Source organism: Balaenoptera musculus, chromosome 15, assembly GCF_009873245.2.
Source record: "Balaenoptera musculus isolate JJ_BM4_2016_0621 chromosome 15, mBalMus1.pri.v3, whole genome shotgun sequence".
Taxonomy (NCBI): Eukaryota; Metazoa; Chordata; class Mammalia; order Artiodactyla; family Balaenopteridae; genus Balaenoptera; species Balaenoptera musculus.
Window position 1 is genome coordinate 74,673,838 of NC_045799.1, and position 25,596 is coordinate 74,699,433.

General features: G+C 46.7%; 1 protein-coding gene across 3 annotated transcripts in view; it reads right to left on the reverse strand.

The window, feature by feature from the left end:
* The window catches only part of GALNT17 (polypeptide N-acetylgalactosaminyltransferase 17), a 472,484-nt gene that overhangs the window by 257,275 nt on the left and 189,613 nt on the right, over positions 1 to 25,596 (reverse strand). For all 3 annotated transcript variants that reach the window (XM_036825175.1, XM_036825178.1, XM_036825176.1), the window contains exon 3: positions 239 to 405. In XM_036825175.1, the coding sequence (XP_036681070.1) occupies positions 239 to 405 (167 nt within the window). The remainder of the gene's footprint in view (positions 1 to 238; positions 406 to 25,596) is intronic.

Genomic DNA, 25,596 nt, shown 5'->3' on the forward strand with positions numbered 1-25,596 from the left:
CGCGTAACCAGTAGTTTATTCCTAAGAGCCCTAGAGGACTCAAGGACTAATTAACTAGTGTTTACCTGGATTTCTTCCCCCCCAAAACAGCCCCCCCATTCTCCAGCTATGCCCCAGGGACAGGAGACAAAGTCACTTGGGCTCAGGATGGAATGAAAGTGACCCTTCCCCCCTGCTGACATCGTGTGCGTGCACTGTCTTCTCCAACAACTGCATGCAGGTTGGCGGGCCCCCATACCTTCATCACTATTGTCATCCACCAGGATGATTTCCTTCAGCAGGTGGGTCGGTGTGTGGTTGACCGCGCTGTGAACTGACCGCAGGATCACCGACAGGGCCTCGTTCACGAAGATAAATATGATGGATATCTGGGGCAGCTCCTTGGAGTACTTCAGCTCCTTACACCTGGGGGAAGACAGCAGGGGAGAGCAGAGTCAGAGGAAGGGGCAAGGCACGGGCACTGCGGCTGCACACGGTAAGGCTGTCAGCCCAGCCCTGGTATCCGTCCTCCCAAGGTGAGAATCGCTGGTTCCCTCCTGGCCTCTCTTGGCTAATATCTGAGAATAAAACCTAAGGAGGAGACAGTTAAGAAATCCAGCTCCGGGCTTCCCTGGTGGCGCAGTGGTTGAGAATCTGCCTGCCAACGCAGGGGACACGGGTTCGAGCCCTGGTCTGGGAAGATCCCACATGCCGCGGAGCAACTGGGCCCGTGAGCCACAACTACTGAGCCTGTGTGTCTGGAGCCTGTGCTCCGCAAGAAGAGAGGCCGCGATAGTGAGAGGCCCGCGCACCACGATGAAGAGTGGCCCCCGCTTGCCGCAACTAGAGAAAGCCCTCGCACAGAAACGAAGACCCAACACAGCAATCAATCAATCAATCAATCAATCAATCAATATAAAATAAAATAAAAAAAAGAAATCCAGCTCCACTTCTCCCAAATGTACCACCCCACAGGAATGAGAAGCATCAGTCTTGGGCACACACCGACTGTTTCCCGGGCTGCCACGCCCACATGTACCCCCTGGTCTCACTTCAGGGCACACCTGCCCGACTTCCCACTCCAGGCTCCTGCATTTCCTTCCTCGGAGCCTGCTTTGCTGCCTTCTGAGCAACTGCCTCACCCCCATCATTTCTCATCCAGAGGCAGCTGGGAGATGATGTATAGATACCCCAGCTCCCTCAGCCCTGGAGGTGGTTGACTCTGAGGGGTGGGTTTTACACTGGCTCCCAGAGTTTCCCCCAGTGGGATTAAGCTCCATCACCCACGGTAGCAATCTGCATAACACCCTCTTTTGGGGACATCTTCCCTTCTCAGTCCTACTTCCCCTTAGCGGTGCTCTTTTCACTGCCCATATAAACGAATGCACTCAAATCTTTGTTTCAGGGTCTGTTTCTGGGAGAACCCAAACTAAGACATCTATCGGACCTACCAAGTACCCAGCACTAAGTACCCAGCACCAAGTACCCAGTACAGGAGACCTCTGCTCTCATGGAGCTTACACTCTGGGAAAAGACATGAAACACACATGAAATTTATCATAATCAAGGAAGGGGGGCCTCTACCTGCTAGGACTGTGCTGCCTGACACACCCTAACTCTTCCTGCAAGCGTTCCTAGAATCTCCCTGGGGGCTGGAAATGCGACCACCTGCCTAAGAGGTCCTCCCTTCTAATATCCAGCAACTCCCCCATCCCTGAAGACAGGGTGAAAGAGAAGAATGTTTTTCATCCAGGCTGGACTCAGGGGCGTAGGGCTTGGGCCTCCCTGGGGGCGCCCAGTGATGTAAGAGATGGCTGGTACCCAGGGAACCGGCTCTGCATGGCGCAGTGATGGAAGCACCAGCACTCTGTCCTGGGAGCACTAGGGAGTTTGGTTTTATGCACAGTCTGAGCCACATCAGAAATACCAAGTGGAAACAGAGCAGAATGGAATCCAGAGCTAGTGCATTTCAACGCGTCCTCCTCCTCTCCGTGTGAGACTGTACGGTACACGGCACAATGTGCTCCAGAGCAAAACAAAGGGAACGAGAGGAAGGGATGGAGTGAAAGGGAAGCAGCACTGAAGAGAGAGCAAGAAGTACAGCTGTTTTTTTATGCTGAACAGCTTGGGCTGTGTTGGGCCATATTAATCATGTAGGCAATTTTCAGAAGAAAATAAAGTTTTGTTACAATATACATTTGTGTCTCCTAGAGGAGACCATCCAGGGATCCATTGATCATGCAGCCTCATTTTTACCTCGATGCTGTAAATTCACTTCTGGGGGCTGCCGAGGAGATTACAATGGTTATTGATGGGCTCGCGGGCAGTTGGCGAGGATCATCTCATTTACTGCGTGGTGATCCGGGGGAGGAGGGCACATCCCAGATGGTCCCTCGGAGCCCCCTTGACAGGGCCGGCAGCCATTCTGAGCCTGGCAGGCTAGCAGCTCCTCCTCCTCAGCCCACTCCTCAGCATACATGCGAGCGCCCCAACCGTACACACGTACCTACTCTGAGCATGCACTCCTGGGCCTGGTTTCTTTCTTTCTTTTTTTTTTTGGTTGCACCACTCGGCATTTGGGATCGTAGTTCCCTGACCAGGGATCGAACCCGTGCCCCCTGCATTGGAAGCGGGGAGTCTTAACCACTGGACCACCAGGGAAGTCTCAGGGCCTTTGTTTTCTTTGGGCCTTTGTTTTTAAACAGATTCTGGCCCTTGAAATTAAGAAGAAAAAAGGCCAAACTGCATTGTACCAGCACCATCTTCTCCAGCTACAGGCAATGGGGTCAGGCTGCCATTAAGGCTGGGGGGTGGGTTAAGCCTCTTGGCCGGAGCAGGCAATTCCCTCTGCTGAGGTGGGACTCACGGGCCCCCCGGTCCTGCCCCTTCACGGTCAAGGTGGCCGCCATTCAGTAAATCATGGGGGGATGTCAGAAGCAAGAAGCTCTCTGCCACACATTGAACCTGTCACCCTGGGCACAGTGCTCATGTTTTTTTCATCTCTAAAACTGTCAAAATAATCCTCATTGTATTTAGTTCTAGGTGCCTGGCTAAGGTCCTCGAAAGGATCAGGTGAGACCAGCCTTTGAGAGCCCTGGGCAAATGCAATGTACCAACTAATGGGAAGACCAGCCTGCCTGCCTGGCCCCTCCATCCTCCCTCCTGGCTGCTCTGATCCCTTCTGTAGACTTCCCATTGCCATGGGCCAGGCTTCCAGAGTTTTCACTCAACCCAGACCCTGCAGGACCCACCCAGGACTCTGCTCCCCGAAAGGGCTCCAGGTTCCAACCTTGCCCAGCTCACAGCGATTCACCTTTCCTGTGCCCAACATCTCAGCGTCTCCCAACAGGCAGACAATATGAATACGGTCATTATGAAAATCAACATGGTTTTGTTGCTCTAGAGAGGCAGACTCTACCTTAAAAAAATCTCTAAGCCTGGCTTATGGCCTGATATGCAAGAGCGGCCACAATATGCTGGAGAGATAGAAAACTGAGGCCCTAAGCACCTGCTGTAAAGAGGAAGCACAGACTGAAACATACATTACTTCCGATCAGACATCCAATGCCCAAGGCAGCAGATGAGTGCGGGAAGGGAGATTAAGGATGGATGATGAAAAGGCAACAGGGAGGCCACACAGGCCTTAGAAATACTAGAGACTGCACAGAGGAAGAGGACAGGTACGGCTCCTGCCCCTGGAGCTGATGCTGGACCGATCCTCCCTGTGGCCTGATGACACTCAGATGGTGTTTCCAAACCACACAGATCTGCGTATCCCACACCCCGCAGACCAGGGCTGACACGGAAGAAGCATCCCCCGCTCATTTCCGAGTTCCTGCAGAGCTGACCAGGTGGCGGGTGCTCAGTGCCAAGGTGGCGTGCAATGGCCCACAGGCAGGCAGATCCGGGAAAGGCAGCAGTCAGCTCAGCTCAGCGTCCAGCCCTGTCTTTATATCATGGAACATACAGAATCAGATATGTTTCCTGCCTCCCCGACTGCAAAATCCAGGTGAAGGAGAGAAACCCGGAAGGTCGTGTGGATAAAAGAACAGGTTTCAGATTTGAAAGATACCTAGGGAGAGGCCGGCATGCCACAGAAACTGCAAAATAACTAAAAATCCACAGGGCTTTGTGTGCGTCCGCTAGAAGCACAGACTCAGAGACGGGTCCCAGAAATCACACATTTCCTTTCAATAACTAGTCAGTAAGAAATAAACAATCTTGGGACTTCCCTGGTGGCGCAGTGGTTAAGAATCCACCCGCCAATGCAGGTGACAAGGATTCGAGCCCTGGTCCGGGAAGATCCCACACGCCGCGGAACAACTAAGCCCGTGCGCCACAACTACTGAGCCTGCGCTGTAGAGCCTGCGAGCCACAACTACTGAGTCTGCGTGCCACAACTACTGAGCCCGTGTGCCACAACTACTGAAGCCTGTGCACCTAGAGTCCGTGCTCCACAACAAAAGAAGCCACCCCAGTGAGAAGCCCATGCACCGCAACTAGAGAAAGCCCACGCGCAGCAACGAAGACCCAACGCAGTCATAAATAAATAAATAAATAAATTTATAAAAGAAAGAAAAGAAATAAACAATCTTTTGTCTGAAAGAAAATGGTTGGCGGGAAAGCTATCTTAAGGTCTGGATCAATTCCAATCAAAGCTCCAGGCCAGGAGGGGAGCTACAAAGAAATTCAAGACCAGGTTCCTCTCTTCAAAGGGCTAACAAGGGACCAGATTCTCTGGGAAGCTGTCCTCACAGAGAAAAGAAGGCAGAGACTAATAACCAAGCAAGTGATGTCTCTTACACACCTCACCACTGTCCATCTGTCTGTCTGTCTGGGATGCCTCCTTGAACTCCGGAACTGCTTTAGGGTAACCACTGTCCCCCCTCCCTCATCCTCCTCACCCCAGAGTCACCGGCATTGACTTCACTTAGCACCAAAAGTGCCCGTGCTCTTCCTTCACTGATGCTGAGTAAGAAGAGTTCGGGAGACTGGGCCGCCTCTGGGAACCCACTAGAGAGTCAAGTGCCACGATCAAGGGTCAAGGTCTCCAGCAGGGAAGAAATCAAAGCCCAAAGAGCCGCCCACGCCCTCTCAGAAGCACAGCCCTGCCCACGAACACCTCTGAGGGAAACAAGTTCTGTGACCCCAATGTGATACAGGTAAGAGGTATCAAAACACACCTGTGACCCAGTCCACCAACCTGGAAACAAAAAGAGGACCCCAAAAGATCCCCATCATTGTAAAAATATTTAGATGCAGCCTCTAGGAGACCCAGAAGATCACAGATAATAATGTTGATAATAATAACCAACACTTCATAGTGCAGGTGCCAAAAACTGCTGGAAGCTTCCCTGTACTGTACTATCTCATTTAACGTGAACAATGATCCTATAAGGTAGGCAGTATTTTCATCCTCATTTCACAGCTGAGGAAACTGGGGCACAGAGAGGTGAAGTCACTTGCCCAAAGTCACACAGCAAGTCTGAAAAGCTGTAGGGGTGCCTGGAAGTGAACTTCACCATCTGACTTTTAGACTCTTGCAAACGCCCCTGCGTGCCCAAGGCAGGGTGTGGTAGCTACAACAGACAAGCCTCTACACAATTTCCAGCCCAGCCCCTTCCTAGCTGGGGGGCCTTGGCTAACTTGTTTGGTCTCTCTGAGCCTCAGCTTCCTTTTCTCTGCCCTAAAAGCCCCAACGAGGTGGCGGTCCTCCGTGGCCAGCTGCACCATACCCAAGGGCTGCTGGGGGCAGAGTGCAGACCAGGAGAGGTCCCTTCAAGTGGGATAGGTGAGCAGAAGAGAGCCTCACCATTCCCAGGGGCTGATAAGGCTGGTGGGAATGTGGGCAAATCTCCTAGTGTTCTGGCTACGAATGTGGGCAAGGGGCCAATTGAGTGCTGGTCCCTGAGGAGTTATCAAAGTCTTTTAACCGAAGACCCCAAGCAAAGGGAGGCCACGTCTGCTCTCGGCCACGCCAGGACATTGCCAAGGTTCTGCTGCTTATGAACCACTTCTGTCCTCATGCACTCAGGCCCATCTCTGTGGGTCCCCACCAGCCCTCAGGGCAGAGGCAGGGAACCCCAGGACCTATAAGGCTGGGTGTGGAGGGTGCACATGTGTGTGCTCAGGATGGTAGGTGGGGCTGCCCCCAGGGCCTGAGCCCAGGCTCCAGTCCTTGCCCCTGGTCCCCCATCAGCTCCTCGGGTCCCATCTAAGGTGAGGGCTCCCCTTCACTGACCCTACCTGGTTTCTCTGTGTCGCTCGGCTCACATGGCCCATCACTGTGCGGCCAACCTGCAGGGCCTTCCTAGCTGCTCACCTCAGCTCTGGCTCCCAAGTGCAACAATGCCCTTCAGTCTCTGTCCCACTGTCTTCCCGACCCAAGTGAAGGGACCAACACCAAGCACTGTCCAAGCGCTAATCCCGCTGTCAGTAACGAGAGTCTTGGGTTTGATGGCTAAAACGCACTCAACACGATGACAAGGCAGTGCAACGCAAGGCAGCAAATGCTATACAGTCATCCCTCGGGATCCACAGGGGATTGGTTCCAGGACCCCTGCAGAAAGCAAACCCCGCAGATGCTCAAGTCCCTTATATAAAATGTGCAGTACAGTTGGCCCTCCGTATCCGCGGATTCAGCCAACTGCGGATCCAAATCTACAGCTGGTTGACTCTGCAGATGTGGGACCCGTGGATACGGAGGGGCAACTAGACCTACACCAGATGTGACAGATAAGTTGAGATGGACCAGGAAGGCAGAGAAGATGAGCTGTGGGCTGGGTTTGAAAGATGGGTCAACGGATGACACTTGCTTGGTCAAGAACAGAGGGAGGGGCAGGCGATTAGCACTTCTGAGCACACAGAGGCACTAGGGTTCCCTTCCTCTCTTCCAACGCCTTCCAGAAAAAAAACTGTCTAAGCTTGCTTAGAGCTGGGGCGCTAAAGAGCCAAGTTTTGCAGCCAGAGACTCATATGGGGCTCTGCAAATTCCTACCAGGCTGATTCCTTTTTCATTTTCAAAGTGCTCCAAAAACACGCGTAAGGTCATAAAAACTCATTAACAAAGGTTCAACAGCTGACAGCAGAGTCCGTGCTGCCTCACTGCCAGGCCTCTCCACCAACCTTTCTGAGTTCGGGAAGGCAATGTGGAGTAAAATGAGAGGGAGGGAAGTGTGGGGAGTCAAACAGAATAGGCACTTTGAGTCATCAAACCCCACCTTGCCATCCCAAGAGCAGCTGTGCTCCAATGAGAAAACCCTTGAGAATTGTGACAGGCATGCAACAGACCTTCACCTCTACTTCTCCCACTACTGAGGGCAGATGTGGGAGCAAGGACTCCCAGCATCACATCCACACGACATCAAATCCACCTCTAAATGGACGGTCCAGGTCCTTGGGTACCTACTCTTTAAATACTGATCGCGCTCTACATATGCGAGCAAACCTGGAAAGTACCCCCGTTCTCCCCATGCACTTCCAAACCTGCCAGCTTCCCCAGCTTCGCCGGCACACGCTTCCTTGGCTTGGCCAGACCCTCACTGGTCAGCATCCGACACACTCCACATATAGCCCAAAGCCCACACTCTCAAACTGAGAGCCAAAAGGGCTCTGTTCCCAAGAAAGCGTTAGTGTGGCCCAGCCACTTAGCAAGAGGATTCATTTTTCAAATAGTGGTATCCAGTTGCCAGGTAGAAGGAAGCAGAAAGGAAAGGCGAGTGTGTGGAACAGTCACCTCTTGGCTGCTGCCTGAATTCCACGTGGCCACAGACGCTGAGAGCACACGCTGAACCACAGACGTGGCTACGGTGCACATCAATCCAAGGCATCCCAAGCCATGGGTTAGGCCCTACCAAGAATAGAAATGAGCTCCTCCTTGGAAGCCCTATTGCAGATAGGCCACCATTCTTTTTTTTTATAAATTTATTTATTTTATTTATTTATTTTTGGCTGCATTGGGTCTTCGTTGCTGCGCAGGCTTTCTCTAGTTGCGGCAAGCGGGGGCTACTCTTCGTTGCGGTGCGCGGGCTTCTCACTGCGATGGCTTCTTGTTGCAGAGCACGGGCTCTAGGCGCACGGGCTTCAGTAGTTGTGGCACGTGGGCTCAGTAGTTGTGGCTCGCGGGCTCTAAAGTGCAGAAGGCCACCACTCTTGAGCTTGGACATGGCCATGACCATTGACCCCATGCGTGCTGACTGACACAAAGCAGCAGGATACACCACACGTTTTCTAGGGCGCACCACGTCCAACAACCTCACCTTTTCTTCAACCAAGAAATAAACTCCTCCCTCCTCTCTCTGTCTCCCTGTGGACACAGGGCCAGATTATGAAATCAGGTCACCAAGCAAGTCTAACTGCCCATGATGGTTAATTTTATGTGACAACTTGGCTAGGCCATGGTACCCAGATATTTGGTCAAATGTTATTCTCAGTGTTTCTGTGAAGGTATTTTTAGATGAGATTAACATTCAGATCAGTAGGCTTGGAGTAAAGCAGATTACCCTTCCACATGTGGGGGAGCCTCATCCAATCAGTTGAAAGCTTTAAGAGAAAAAAGACAGAGGGCCCCTGAGGAAGAGGGAATTCTGCCAGCAGACTGCCTTTGGACCCGAGCTGCGGCATCAACTCCTCCCTGGGTCTCATGGCTTTTGGTGAGCCTTGCAGATTTTGGACATGTTAGCCTCCACAATTATGTAAGCCAAAGTCCTTAAAATAAATCTCTCTTGCTTTCCATCTATGTACCTATCTATGTCTCTATCTATCATCCATCTATATCTTATGAACAGATATCTCTATCACCTATCTGTATGTTATCTATATCTCATTTATGTCTTAGATACCCTATCTTATCTCTATAGATAGAGATAGATAGCCAGATGGATGGATAGATGGATCGATGGATGGATGGATAGGTAGATAGATAGATATCCTATTAGTTCCATTTCTCTGGAGGACCCTCACTGATACACTGCCCTGTAGTTTGGAAGAAAAGATTATACCAAATTGAGGTGTCATGTCTCATTAGAACCCTGTCATTCCAATCTCTCCTTCCTGTCACAGCCTCAGACACCACCCCAGGACAGCCAGGGAGCTTCTGACCCATAACGAGAGATGACCAGAAGGACCACCTAGTTTGGCAGTGGAATTATCTCAAAGCTCCCACGGCCTTTCCTGGACCTCATCACTGCCCAGAGCTGCTGCACCTCAAACATCTCCATCTTCAACAGTCACAGCCTCCCTTCCTTCCAGTTCTCCCCACCTTGCATCCCCAAACCAGCCACTCTTCAACCTCAACGAGACCTCCCGGTCCTGGGCCACTCTGTTTTCACTCAGTATATCAGCTCTACCCTCACCTGGCTAAAATCTTCCCTTCACCCTTGCCTTCATCCCACCCTTGCTCCCTTGGCCTTCTTTCCCACCAGCCCTGAAGAACCCCAGCTGGGGATCACTCGTCCATCTAACTTTCCTCCGCTTCACACACACTGCTGACACTGCAAGAAAAAGTCCCACCACTGTGACAAGACAAATCCAAGGTCCCCAGTCCCCATGAAGCCCTGGGAGCCGCCCTGCACCCTTCTTTTCGAGGCTTTTCAGAACTCTCAATTCCCCCATCCCCAGCCCGATCTCTACTTCCTACTTTTCCTGCTTTCCTCGAGCCAACCTCTCTCTTGCAGGTACCTCCTACTCCAGACGGAATCAAGGTCACCAGCAGGAACTTCCAAGTGTGGTCTCAGGCCTGAGGCAGCAGCACCCCCCAGCAGCCTGTTAAAAATGCACCAACTTGGTCCACCCAGACCCACTGGTTCAGAGTCCCTTAGCAAGTTCTTCAGGTGGCTTCTCTGCACCGTGTGGAAATGTGAGAAGCCCTTCCCGAGTCCCCCTCGCCACCTAAAAGCTTATCAGCCTCTGAACTCAGCCTTGAAGGAGGCAGCCTCTGGAGGTCAAAGGTAACCCCCTCCTCTGTGTTGTGGATTCCCCAGCCTCCTCCCATCCAAACGCCTTGCTTCACCCATTATTCTCTCTCCTCTAGCTTCACTCTTCTTCCACTGACTTTTTCCACTCAAGGAAGGGACTCAAGTCCCTCCCATTTACATCCAAAAAAATCCCTTGCCCCACAGCCTTAATCAGCCTCTTCTCCTTGTCTGCCCTCCCTGACTTCCTCCTTTATCTGTCATTTGTCCCTCACTCGACCATCATTTGCCTCCTAGTTACCTTATTCTGCTAAAACTGCTCTTGTTAAGTTTCCAGTGACATCTAGGTGGCCCAAATCAATGGAAACTTCCCAACCTCACCCCAGCTGAGGATCCTTTCTGCAGTGTTTAACACGGTTGCCTCTCTCCTTACATAAACAGTATTTACTCCTGGATCCTGGCACCCTCCCCATCTCCTCATCCCCACCTCTGCTTTTTCTCCCACTGGAGATCTGTCCTGGCCACTTGTTTATTTCACAGGTTGCCCTTTTGTGCTAATCCTCCAAATTCCAAAATTCTTCAAGGCTCCTTCTTCTGCCCTCTCCTATTCTCACCTGGTCAACTCTTCCTGGGTGATCTCATCCAATTCTACAACTCCAACCACGATGCCAGCAACTTCCAAACCCCCATCTCTAGTCCGGATGCTTCACGCTTCTGCTTCCCACTGGGCATCTCCACTTGGACGTCTCATCAGCATCCCAAATACAGCATACCTAAAACTGACACCTGCTCTCTCTGCACCTTCCTGTCTTCATTGGAGGACACCACTCTTTCTCTTTGGGAGTCAAGTCAAAATCATATCCCGTTCAACATGTCACCAAGTCCTAAAGATTCTACCATCTTTAGGATCTCTTTATGACACTCCCCTCCACCCCCATTTCTACTGCCACACCTCCACTCCACATCATTCCCCCCAGATGACACCCAAAGCCACCTAACCGGTCCCTGGTCTCCAGTCTGTCCATCTGCAGCCCTCTGTGGGGTGGTATCTATCCACCTCACTGTGGCTAGCATGATCTCTCTAAGATGCAAACGTGATCATGTCACTCTTCTATGTCCACTATCCCCTTGGCTCTCTGTAGCTTTCAGAATTAGCTTCAGACTTCTTTGCTTGGCACCCACGTTCAGCCCCAGCTCACCTCTCCAACCTCATCTCCTCCCTGTTGCTTCCCCCAGGAACTGTAAACTATTTGTATTTCCCAGAACCGGAAACGCTGCCTCTCAATTCACACACCTTTCTCCCTGTCTGAAGTGCCCTTCCTTCTGCGTAACCTGTCCTCCTCCCTCAGCCCAGCTCCAGGCAGCTCTCCCAGACCCCCAACAGGATGTCATGCCCCTGTCCTTTGTCACTTTCTCTCCCTCTACATGCTGTCATCCTGACACTCTTCACTCTGTCCTCTCCCATTGCGGGGCAGCCAGTGAGTCTTCTTTCTTTTTTGTTTCCCCAGAACCCAGAACAATACTTGGCAGATAAATGGTTATTACCGAATGAACAAATAAAAAGCCAAAGTCCTCCTATCTTCCCAGTTTATTCCCTCCGCTCTTCTTATGATCAAAGGCATCACTTATCTCCTCCCGCAATTATAACTTCAGTGATGGCACCTCAACACTTAAAAGATACCATTCTGAACACAACTGTCTCCCTTGATTTACTAATCAGAGCTCAAATTCTAAAGGCTGCTTGGGTCAAGTGCATTAACCAGCCCCAAACTCTCTTTTTTTCTTCCCTCCTCATCAAGCCTTGCCTATAATCGTAAGAAAGAGTGCTATCATTTTTAGCAACAGCAAACCTTGCAAAACAAGATATGGGGCTGAATAAATGAGATGTATGAGGTCCCTCTTTTGGAGCTCTCCTCATTAGGGAAAATGCACACTTTTCTGAGTGGTTTAATTTCCTCTGGTTGAGCTCAGTTCATCCAGGAAGAAGCAGCACACCTCATTAGCTCAGTTGCCACACAGAGCGGTCTCCGAGATGAACTGCCTACTGCAGCATTTGAGTCTGCATGCATCCTGTCTATCGGTTGTACTGGGGCAATTTCCATGAATCAAGATTCAGCCTGCTCCATACATGGCATGGTTTCCTATCTTGGGGTCCAGGGATCCCCAGGAAAAGCTCCAGAAATTGGATGCAAGATGTTGTGGGTGTAGGAGGATTTGTTTTTTTCGGGGCTCTATCGGCTTCCCACAGGAGCGCCGTGGGAAGGGAGGAACCCAGGCCATACAGGAAGCGAGGACCACTGTCAGTTGCAGCCCCACACCCTGGTCAAGACCAGTGCCAGACTCACACCCTGTTTTCAAGCACCGTGGGGTAAACAAAGCTCTGTGCTTCCCCTGCCAGCCTGGTTCCTATAAACATTTATTTTGGAATAGTCCCCAAACCACCTTTGATTTTGGGACTGAATACCGACTGGCTCCATGGCTTCCTGGGAAGTCTCTTTCACTGAGTTGTGAAGAGTTGCTTTTCCAAGCACAGGGCAATTGTCTTTAGCCAGAAAATCCAGGAGACTCAGCACTGCTTGGCCAGATGACACTATGCCAGTTTCAAGATATAGTAGGAGGTCCTGACGTGGGCAAAGAAACCCTACCTGTCTCTCTCTATCTTCAGAAGTTTTTTTTTTTTTTTTCATTAAGTGAAAATGGTTGATTCACCATCTTTAACCCTCAGTTCCAACCACAGGCTCCTGCTTTGTGCAGCGCTGCTTTCCCTAAAAGGAAGGGGGAACCACACACATATGGGGCTGGGGCAAGGGCATCCTTCAGACTCTCAGCTTAATGGATGAATCTGCCTGAGTATGATGCAGCTTATCTTGCTGTCTTCAACTGAAGGGAACAGAAAAAGAAAAGAAAAACCCTCGAGTTCTATTAAGCAGTGGCTCAGGAGGAGAATTTCTAAAAACAATTGAGGATAAATTAATGCAGAGAGTTTCAGGCCACAGCTAAGAAAGCCTCAGGGCACTTAAGACACAGGAAAGACTGCCTAAGTTATTCATACATAGTATTTATCCTATAAGCTTTCTAAAGTGAGCAGAGACAGCCCCGACTGCTGCAGAAGGGACAAAAATACATTAGGAAATGATGCAGATTGGAAATAATAAATAGCGGTGTTCCAAAGCCCAGAGGATCCAAAATTTGGTCAAAAAGATTCTTCATTGAAGAACTGAAGGCCATACAACACTCTGTTCTCAGCCAGTCCCCCCTCTCTCCACCCCCAGCCCCTCACAAGATGCCAATCTGGTTCTAAAGGTTGTTACCCTGTCACTTCAGCACAGCAACGAGAAACATATTACCAAACTAGCTATTTTTCCTTTTAATGTTCAAGCCAAACCGGCCAGTCAAGCCTATCTTTTTATAGACACTGACCCTGAAAACACTTCTGTTTATTCCTGCATCTGGGCCGTCCTTGGCATTATTGTTGTTACTTTTTTCCCCCCAATTTTAAAAATTGAAGTATAGTTGATTTATAATGTTGTGCTAGTTGCAGGTATACAGCAAAGTGATTCGGTTATATATATATATATATATTTTCAGATTCTTTTCCATTTTAGGTTATTATAAGATATTGAATACAGTTCCCTGTGTTATACAGTAGGTCTTTGTCATTTATCTATTTTATATATAGTAGTGTGTATCTGTTCATCCCAAACCCCTAACTTATTATTGTTGTTGCTTCTATTGCTGTTACCTCCATCCATAACGTCTTCCTCAAAGACTGGCCCTCCTTACTCTGAGTCAAATCCGACACACCAGCCCCTCCAGGTCTTGCTTAGTCCTAACCTGGCCATGCCTGTCTTACTGGACAGAAAATGCCTTCTCCCTCTCTGGACCACTAAAGCAATTCAGCAGATCCCCAGTCCTTCACCCCTCAAGGTATGCAGGTCCTTTGCCACATGATTCTGAAGTTCTCACTAAAGAGGCGAAGTCTATTTCCCCACTCATTGGATCTGGGCTCAGCCCCATGACCTGTTTTGACTAGCAGGACAAGGTGAAGTGCTTGTGCCAGCTCCAAGCATGAGCCTCAAGAGAGGGTCTCATGCCTTTGTCCATCACCTGAGAAGCACTGGGCTAGCTCTCTGGTCCCAGATGAGGATGGAAGCTGGGTGGTAAGAAAGTGACACACCGCACAGGACAATGCAGCTGTTCACCACACCAAGAACTTTCCAGGGTATACATTATCTAACCACTTTTCACCGTGAGCCAGTCATGTGGGTATCCCCATTTTGCTGATAAGAAAACTGAGGCTCAGAGTCACAAGCCCAAAGGCAAGTGAGTGGTAGACAGAGCGAGGCTTTCAACCCAGATCCACCTGATTGCAAAGCCCCTTGTCTTAGCCTCTGCAAAAAGAAATGACTTATCAAGGAGGGTCTGGGTAGAGGGATTTTGATGGCTTCTGTTTCTTGCTTTATGTTCCACACGAAACATAACTTAAAAAATACCATGAATGTTAACTTTTTGAAAGGTTTTTACGGAAATCATTTTAGCACTTAACACATGATTTCAGCATTGACCTGAAAGAGTAAACAGGTAAGAATAAATAACAAAGCCGTTGAGGGGAAAAGGGTACTAAGGAAACCCAGAGACATACATGATGTTAAAATCCAATATGATGTTAAAACCCAGAGACATATATGATGTTAAAAGCTAATATAATTTAATCAATAACAAGTTGACTGACAAGTGAAACAGAACTAAGAGACCAGAAACAAAGTTGATCTTAGAGAATGTATGCCAAGAACACACCACAAACCAAAGGGTAGGGGAAGAATCATTCAAAAAATGTGTTGGGATTACTGTCTCCCTATTGGGTAAAATTGTGAGAGTCTCCCCTCCAAACACACTGCAAAATAAATTTTAGATAGATAAAACAGTAAAATTGAGAACTCAAAATACAAGGAAAGAAAATAAAAATGAAAATGAATATTCATACAAACTCCAGATATTAAAGAATCAACAGTTTGATAATAATTGCAAACCTCTGATTATCAAAAGTAATAAAATTAAGACAACAGCAAACTACCAAAAAATTTTACAGCAATTACAAAAGAGTAAAAGATAATGAAAATCCAAAGCACACAATTAGGTAAATAAACAAAAATCATGAACACAAAATTCAGAGAACAAAAGAAACAAATAAACATGAGAAGAGGTGGACCCTCAAGAGTAATAAGAGAAATTCAAAGTAAAACAATAATGAAATGTCATTTTGCCTCTAGGTGGTGAAATTATCGATAATTTTTTCTTGCTTCTTTACACATTTTCTGTTCTTATTTTTTATAGTGAGCAAACATAACACCGAAAAACACATCAGTTTAAATTAATGCATGATAACAGAACCATATTGCAAAATTCAAGGGAATAGCGGTGCTTGGCTACACGCTCTTGGATTTTTGTGTATGACATCAATTGGCATAAATAATCGACACCCCATGTCATCCCACAACATGCCCTCTGAGGCCACAATCGGAAAGAGAATTCTGAGTCAAAACCAAAATTACAACTATTCTCTTCTCAAAGGCAGATGTGGGAGAAAGATGACATGGCCCAACCTCATGTTATTTATTCTAGAAAACAAACATATTTTGCTCTACCCAGAAGCTATTCCATGATGGCCTCGTATAATAAACATAAAACCAATCACTCATAGACCTTCACTGTTAGCCAACATGTAGCTTTGAAAAGGCATGAGAAACTTAAACATAAAATGACTGTAATTTGGTAAAAGCCCAGTTAGCTCCAGCCATATGCCAAATTCTTAAAGTTATGGGAACTGCCATTTACAATGATAATAAATGCAACACGGGATGGGAACCCAAGCCTGGGCATTTTGTAGAGAAACTGAACCATCCAACTGAGCTTGCTGGGCATCTAGTCTCACCTATTAATAACCATGTGTAAAACAATCTAATGACTTGTGTGACCAGTTCCTAACTCAAGGATGTACTTCTGCTCTGGAGTAAAATGGCCTGAAAAGAAACTTCAACCCTCTTTAAAACTCAAATCCATTGGTTTCTCAATGTGCTATAGAATTCTCTCTGCCACTTGTACCATCCCACAGACATATGTGAATAATACGTAGCTCTCATTCTTTTCTCATTCTTTTCAGTCTTTTCCAGGTAATGACTTCCTTTCTAAAATCCCACAGGTAAAATCTGAAGCGAACCTGGAGACCTCCGTGTTGACACAAGTCCTCACATCTTGGGGCTGGTGAGAGAGATACAGAAATGGCAGCGGATACATGAAGCAGAGGCACAGGAATAAATCTTTCCATGCAGGCTTTGGCCCCAACACTAACCCTTCTCATCACTAATCTGTAGATTCCATGAAGTCAGGGACCACATCTCTTTGACTGATAATATCTCCAGCACATAGGTTGGGCTCATCCCAGATGCTCAATAAATATTTGTTAAATACATGAACAGATAAAATAGAGAAAAGAAATTCTAGTCACCTGTGGCGTAAAAGGGTTATATGGAGCACACAGTTCTGGAATTCCAAAGATTAAACAAAGAGCCTATAATCATAGGAAAACTGAGTCCCCTCCCAGGGTACCTCCTTTGCCTGTTGGAAGCTGTCTCATCAGATCACTGGAGAAGCAGCTCACCTTGCTGAGGATGGTGACTTTATTTAATTCCAAACATTTTTCTTTTCCGTACTAGCAAGATCCAGGAGAGGGAAAACTCCTAGAAAACTAAGCAGTACAAATATGCCTCGATGCTTATGACAGATGGAAGGCAATGCCTATCCCTTGATTTAATATGGATCTTGTGTTCACCCAAAAAACCTGTTCCTTTATTTTTAACACACCAAAGGACAAGTGCTTCTATATCACCTGGAAACATTAGCTTAACTGTGACATTTGCACACACTGAACATCAATTACAGACCAGCAAGGCGTTGAAGATAGAGAAATTTTTTTAAACCTCCCTAATACCCTGGGAAAGCTCACAGCTCCATAAGGGGAAAAGACAGGCAAATCATAATTATGATTACGGGATGATAAATGTCACAAGGGAGGTTTATTCGGGATGCTCTGGGAACTTAGTTCTGCCTGCAAGGAGATAGATGGGGGCCCACCCAGGGAAGGTTTCGCAGAGGAGATAAAATTTGATCTGGGCTATGAAGCATGAATAGGTAATTTCCAGGTGAGGGCCTGTGAAGGGAGAGAGAGGAAGAAGGGAGAAACTCTTGAAGCAAAATGAAACGAGTACCATGTGTAAAAACAGGAGAGAAAATGTATATTGCACCACCAGGAAACAGAATAGATATTTCAGAGGGTGTCTGGGGTGAGGAAAAGAAAAGAGCAGTCAACCAGCTACACTGAAGCCTGTTTATAAAATTCAGACCCGATCCGCCAGCAGTGGGAAGCCAGGACATCAAGGATTATTGACCAGGGAAGTGACATGACAACACATGGCATGTGTCTAAATCAAAGAAAGGCCTCTCTTCAAGTCGGCCCAAGACACAACCTCACAGGCAAAGTTCCAGGCTCTCAAAAAGGACATGGGGGCCTTCCCTGGTGACGCAGTGGTTAAGAATCCGCCTGCCAGTGCAGGGGACACAGGTGCAAGCCCTGGTCCGGGAAGATCCCACATGCCACGGAGCAACTAAGCCCATGTGCCACAACTACTTAGCCTGCCCGCCTAGAGCCCGTGCTCCACAGCAAAGAGAAGCCATGACAATGAGAAGCCCGTGCACCCCAACCAAGAGTAGCCCCTGCTCACAGCAACTAGAGAAAGCCTGCACGCAGCAACGAAGACCCAACGCAGCCAAAAATAAATAAATTTATTTAAAAAAAAAAAAAAAAAAGGACATGGGGATAAACGTTCCCCGTCCAAGGAGCTCTTTCGTGTCAGACTGTCCGGATTACAACCCTAGCTTCTCACCGTGTCTGTTCATCTCCTCCTCATCCGCCTTCAGAGATTCTGCCCCAATTGGCCCTGGGACATTTGGACTCTCTGGAGACATCCTCCAATGGTACCCACAACTGAGTCAGATGCTCCAATTCCTCTCCTAGGTCCTAAAACTCTGGCCTACCCACTAGTTCTCAGGGTGCATCTTTGACGTGTCCTCTCTACCCCACGGGACAAAAAGTCCTTCCTTGATCACATAAACCTACAGCTCACTGCATTATTGGCAGAAAATGATGTTTTTCAGTTCAAGTCATCAGGACTGTGGATAAGGCATTTTATCTCATAGGCAAAGCCCCAAAAGGAATGGGGCTGACCTGTGAGATTTAATTTAGCAGGAGCTGGTGGACTCATCAATGACCAGTAGACCAGGCAAAGAAGCAGGCAACTTGCCAGATCTGAAGTCCCAATTTCTCTGCAGCCTCAGACATTAGGGGGCCTCACCCTAACCTGGCCCTACCCCTTAAAGGCAAACCCACATTACTTGGGGATGCCCATCCAGAAATCACCAACAAACGTGTCAAACAGAAAGGTAGCCCTGCCTATAGCAAAGGCCAGTGGACCATGCATTACAATGGTAGCTAAGCAAGGAACATCTCCCCCCAACCCCTGCCCAGATGCCTGGAACTCTGGGTTTCCACTAATACTCTTTTTGGCCCCATACCTTTCATTAACTTATCCTTAAGCTAATACCCAGCTAGGACTGAATCTACACTTTAGAAAGATATTGTGAAGGCAACGAGGAAAACATTTTGAAAAGGAGGCATCAGGAAAGGAGGAAGATCATTAAGAAGATAATTGGAGTGGTTTTACAAGAGACACAAAAGGATTCAGGGTCAAGGTTTTTTCTTGATAAAATGTATGACTTAGGACAATTAAATGGTCATGAATGTATGCACCTAACAACATAGTTTGAAAACACATGAAGCAAGATGTATTGAAAAGCCAAGAAGAAGTAAAAGACAAATTTACAATCACAGTGAGAGATACCAACACATCTCTCAAAAATTCAAAGAAATAAAAATATCCAATAAGTACATGAAAAGACGATCAATCTCTATAGTAATCAAAGATATGCATCCAAATGCTCTAAGGAAACATGTTTTGTATCCTGAATTCAGGTTGGCCAAACAAACAGGCAAAGTCTATTTGAGATCAAGTTAGCAGCATCTTTCAAAATTAAAAATATGCCCAGCATACCCAGGCATGAGAAAATGTCAGACAGACACCAAACAGCCGATAGTGGTTACCTTTTTTGAGAAGAGTAAGGTTTGGAGCTCAGGCTTTAAGAGGGATTTTTCTTGCTCTCTCTCCATCTAAATAACTCACAAATAATACATTCAACTGTTATCTGTATACTTTCTTTAAATTAAAAAAAAGACAAAAAATAGATATGGCAGTTAGAAAATCATAGGAGACACCTGTACATTTCAACATAACAGGCATATCCTGTTTTATTGCATTTCTCAGATATTACATTTTTTTTACAAATTGAAGGCTTGTGGCAACCCTACGTCCAACAAGTCTATCGGCGCCATTTTTCCAATAGCATTTGCTCACTTCATGTCTCTCTGTCACATTTTGGTCATTCTCACAATATTCCAAACTTTTTCATTATTTTTATATTTGTTATGATGACCTGTGATCAGTGATCTTTGACAGTACTATTGCAAAAAGATTATGACTCACTGAAGATGTTGGTTAGCATTTTTAGCAGCAAAGTATTTTTAATTAAGGTATGTCCATTTTTTTAGACATAATGCTATTGCACACTGAATGGGCTACAGTATAGTGTAAACATAACTTTTCTATGCACTGGGAAACCAGAAAGTTGTGTGACTCACTTTATTGTGATATCGACTTTATTGCAGGAGTCTGGAACCAAATCCACACTATCTCTGAGGTCTGCCTGTAGTGTTTCCTATGAGGAGTCCTGGAGGGGGTGATAGATCCAGTGAATCAAGATGATTCCTCCCAGAAGCCTGGGAGTGGAAGGAAAGGAAGGAGCACGGAAGCAGGTTTAAAAAGAGGAAACTTCATTTGGAATTCAGCCCCAGCCAATGAATCCCTCTGGTCCCGTGCTCCTACATCCTTGAAGAATGTTGTTCCTCATTTTGCCAGGAGGCCTGATTGCAGGCAGGAAGCATGTTAAGGTCTAGCAGGCAAAGTAATGACTTTTTTCAAAATGAGTGTCCTGGCACATCCAACTCTTCTCTTCCTGAGACATTTTACTCCCTGACTCTGTGTCCATGTGGATGTTTAAAATTTGCTTTCATGAGTAATTACAAATGAGTTCTAATGAAAAAATATGTAGCAAACTGTCTGCACATTGGTCTGAAGGAATATTTATGGGAATGCCACTGTTATTGGGCAAAATGGTTTTCTATTGGGAATTCCACCCCTACACAAACATCTCACAGAAGAGGGGCCGGGTTACGCCTGGGTGGGATTTTGATCCTGTGAGGTCTAGGGCTGGAGTGAGAGGCTTCCTCAAGACAGAGTCAGAAAAGAAAAAAACTGTGTAGGAGCACAAAGGTCTAAAATGCCAGGAATCAAGAAGGCCAATCACCAAATCTGTTGGAGGGGTTAGAAATCAGTATATTAAGCCAAGAGTTTGCATGCAGTTTTCACAATAGGAAGCTCGATATCCGGACCAGCCAGTATTTGAGAGGGGGCCAGACAGCCTGGCTTAAAAGGTCAAGCCTGAGACAGACTCCAGCCCCAGGGAAGCGGTCCCTCAGCAGCCTCGTCTGTCCTGATACATATGAAGCCTTCCTGAAGCAGGAGTCTGGCTCCAAAGACTTCTTTACCTGTCTACTGCTCCAGGGACAGGAGCTGATGGTGCCACTGGAGAATTGCAAGACTTTTTCCTACACCTACTATCTCTGTGTCCAAGTGGGTGTGGCAAGGAAATCAGGAAAACTGCAAAAGATGCAAAATTTTGGCAAAAGGACGGGCTTGCTAGGGCTGGAACATCAGAGGGTTTCTGGAGACATCAACAGCCCCAAGTAGCCCTCTTAAGTGCCGGCAAGGGAAATGTGTACATACGTCAGGGAAAGCTATGGAGGGCATCTCCAGCTGGAACTTCTTTGACTGATGTCCGATGATAATGTTTAGCAGCTACTTCATACTGTACACCTTGAACGTCAAAGGGGCTCTGCAGATCCCCTGGGCAGGCTGTGAACCCTTGCAGTCCTGGCTAGTGCCAGGGTGGACCGTGGGCTCGTTGGTACCCAGGGAAGTGTGCAGGGTGCAAAATATTTGTGTGCATTGCAGGTTGAAGAAAGTACTGGATTGTTACTTGTCAATCTGGAGAAGCCAGGGCACTTTGCCTCGACTCCCGTCTGTCTATGATCATTCAACACCTTTGGGAACCCCTTTCCACAGCTCCTTGACTTGGCTGAAAGTTACTGTATGTACATGTCTTTCTGCTGTCCTCCCCAAGCTACCTGTTGGCTTCAATGATGTTGGATGTAGTGAAGTTCTCAGGCCTGGTTAAGACAGGGGTAGGAGAGCCTCTCGGTCCCCGGGTCTGGCCACCAGGAGCACAGGAGATGTGCAAGTCAAGCCATGGGAAGAACATCACCCACTTCACCTGCTAGTGGGGAATCGGCCAGACCATCTCAGCTCCGGAAGGTGAGAATAAAGGCTAATGGGAGGCCGTCCTAGCTTCTGGTGATTTGCCGGCAATCTTTGGAGTTCCCTGACTTGCAGATGCATCATCCAATCCTCTGTCCTCACATTAACGTTCTCCCTGTGCCTTTTCATAGTCTTCCCTCTGTGTGTGTCTACATATCCAAATTTCCCCCTTTTATAAGGATACCATTCATATTGGATTAGGGTCCACAAATTAGACTTCATTTTAACCTGATTACTTCTGTAAAGATCCTGTTTCTAAAAAAGGTCACATTCTGAGGTATTGAGGATTAGGGCTTCAACATATCTTTTTAAAAATGATTTTTAGTGGGGGGACATAGTTTACCCCATAACACTGGGGATCCTCATATTTAGACTGAATGGATCTCTGAGGCTCTACATCTAGTTACGGCAATTGAGGGAGGACAGCAGACATCAGACAAATTTAAATGTCTCTCCAACTACAGGGCCATACATGTCAATTTCTTAAAAGTAAATCTTGTCATTGTGCTGTGAATACACTGCATTGTTTTTGTGTGTCTGTTAAAAATGTAAATTTGCAAAGGGTAAACATTTAGAATTCACTGTGTAAGTTTTGTAATCTTGTGGTGGCATTTCTCTTTTATTGGGAGCCTCAACAAATAAAAGTAGCCAAGTCCTTTGGGGAAAAAAAAAGGTTAGGGTTTCCCTGGTGGCACAGTGGTTGAGAATCTGCCTGCCAATGCAGGGGACACGGGTTCGAGCCCTGGTCTGGGAAGATCCCACATGCCGCGGAGCAACTAGGCCCGTGAGCCACAACTACTGAGCCTGCGCGTCTGGATCCTGTGCTCCGCAACAAGAGAGGCCGCGATAGTGAGAGGCCCGTGCACTGCGATGAAGAGTGGCCCCCGCTTGCCGCAACTAGAGAAAGCCCTCGCACAGAAACGAAGACCCAACACAGCCAAAAATAAATAAATAAATAAATAAATAAATAAATAAGCTTTCATTAAAAAAAAAAAACTGAGCTGTTAATAGAATTAAATGATATGGATTAAAAAAAAAAAAAAGGTTAATGAGAGGCCAGTCAGTGTGCAGGTCTAAGACAAGGTTTCTCAGACTTGACTGTGTCTGTGAACCACCAGAGAACCTTGTTAAAATGTGGGTTCCGATTCGGTAGGTTTGGAGCGAGGCCCGAGATTTCACATTTCTAACAAGCTCCCAGCTGATGAGGGGTCCGGGGGTACACAGATCACACTCTGAGCTGTAAAGATTCAGAGCAGACCTGACTTTGAATCCCAGGTCTTACCAGCCATAAGCAAAGTTACTTAACTGCGCCGGGTTGGGGGTGAGGAAGGGGAAGGACCTGGGAGGAGGAGCAAAGGGAGCTGGTTTGAAGTCAGAGAGTGGAGGCAAGAGAACCCAAGCTGGGAAGACGAGAGTGGGCACAGGAAGGTCTGGATCAAAGGGAATGAGGAGGCAGGGCTGTCCCAAGAAAGTGTCTAATGTGGCAGCCGACATGGTCTACCCGTCTCTAAAGAGTGACCAGGACAATTACTCAGCCATAAAAAGGAATGAAACTGTGCCATTTGCAGAAACGTGGATGTACCTAGAGACTGTCATACAGAGTGAAGTAAGTCAGAAAGAGAAAAACAAATATATAATATTGCTTATATGTGGAATCTAGAAAAATGGTACAGATGAACTTATTTGCAAAGCAGAAATAGAGACACAGATGTAGAGAACAAATGTGTGGTTACCAATGGGGGATGGGGAAGTGGGATGAATTAGGAGATTGGGATTGACATATATACACTATTGATACTATGTATAAAATAGATAACTAATGAGAACCTCCTGTATAGCACAGGGAGCTCTACTCAATGCTCTGTGGTCACCTAAACGGGCAGGAAATCCAAAAAAGAGGGGATATAGGTATACATATAGCTGATTCACTTCGCTGTACAGCAGAAACTAACACAACACTGTAAAGCAACTATAGTCCAATAAAAATTAATTTAAAATAAATAAAAAACAAAAACAAATAGAAATGTAAAAAAAAAAAAAAAAAGAGTGACCAGGACATAATGTGTTTGGAAAAGATTTCTCTGCTCTGAGGGCAAAGACGCTGCCTCACAATCACCACTGTATTTCCCAGCGCCTGGAGCAATCCGTACTCCAAAATTATTGGTTCTTGAGTAAATTAGCACTTTAGAAATGGAAGCATCTTGTTTCAGGGCCAGTGTTCACAGCTGGAGGAGAGTGTGCCCAGGGGGCTGGGACTAGCCAACATCACACAAGCAGGGCACGGTCTTTGAGTCGGGACCTGAGTTGACCTTTCAACAGCTACAAATCGGTCATGCTTCCTTCACAAGCCACTGAGAAGGTTGTTACCAGGGAAGGGTTGAGTGGAGTATTTCCTCTAAAAATATACATAAACTGATCTGTTTTCTTGAGACACCTTGGCCAAGAGAAATGCCACTAAATCAGCATCTTGGCCATGAAGGAAAGCAACAGCAAGTCTTTATCCAAATCACAGAGCCACGCGTGATGTACTCCCTGAGGCTGATGCACCAGCTTCAAGGAGGCAAAATGGGATCAATGAATTTCTTTGTTAATCTTGATATCTGCAGGAAGCAAACAAACCAAGCGTTCTGCAAATCACCGGCTTTAATCTTCAGAATTACTTATACTGGGGAGATTTGCACACAGCGGGCAGCATGCATTCTAATTGCTGTTAAGATCATCTGGTGTAATATGTTGGGGAAATGTAGTCGTTGAATCAGTTAAGCATGAACACACATGCTCACAGGCAGAATGTGAGTTTGCCCACAGACACGCTCACCAGAAGTGTTTTAGTCACAGAGACAACATCTCATACAGGCAAAGAGGCTGCCTCTTCCAGACATTCACAGCACTAGGACCCAGTTCAATCTCATAAACAAATGGCCAGACAAACTGTGCACGACCTTTCCTGCTCCTCTCTGCCCGTTCTCTCTCTGAGTTCATTTGCAGTCAAGATGCCATGCTATTTATAACATATATTGTGCTGCAGCCATGAGGATTTGCAACCTGCAGTAGGAGACATTCTATCTACCCCACAGAAGTAAAGGCTCAAATGGAAATTCAAAGTCACGGTTATTTCACGTTGCCAAGTATTACAACCACATACGCCCGCTTCTCCTACTAGATTAAAAACTCCTTGCAGGTAGGTAGCATGTCTTGTTCATTTCTTCATTCCTCAAGCTCTCAGCTCTGTGTCTACCCCATAGTAAATAGGTAATCGCTATTTGTTAAGCTGAATTCTTCCCCAGAATTAAAGTGAGAAGGAACAGAGAAGAACATGAAAAGGGGAAGGGACCTTCAAGGCCATTCTAGGTTAGTGGGTTTTAAGTGCTGAAACTTACCATGAAAGGCACAGTGATAAAGCTTGCTGACTCCCAAATCACAGAGAAAATGCAAGACTCCATTTTTTTTGAATGATAATCCAATCCTGGGTTGATTTCCATTTATATCGCTGAAACCATTTGAGGTCTCCCAGTCAAGTGTGAAATAATTCATTTAGCCCTTGGTGCATAAGAAGAACTTTTTTAAAAATCTGACAAGTTGTCGCTAAGTAAATAATTTACCCATGACGAAGAAAAATGCACAGTGTGGTTACCTGACTATTCTGATTAATGGGAAGCCACTTGGCTAAACCATACACAGGCCAAGTTGCAAAGAACTGAAGGTTGCACCATGTAAAACTGTCATTTCTAGTCGAAACCAGTAATTTCATATGGCTCAACCAAATACAATGAAAACACACACAGTACTAAAGGAAATCTACTGAACACAATTTGACATATTTACTATTTTATAAGGACTCTTAAACTCATTTGTTTAAAACTTATTTCATCTGATCATCCAGATATTAAGATGACCAATTCAGATAAGATGTGATCTCCACCATCACGGCTCATGAGTAAAAAGAAGAAATGTGATTTCCACTTCAGATGAATCACTGAAGCAGGAACCCAGAAGGAAGAGCTAGTCTGTGATGGAAAAGTCATTTTCCAAGTTCCCAGGAACATGTTGTGAAGCATCATTTATAACTCTAAATACAGCTGGCAGACAGGACATGGGAGATT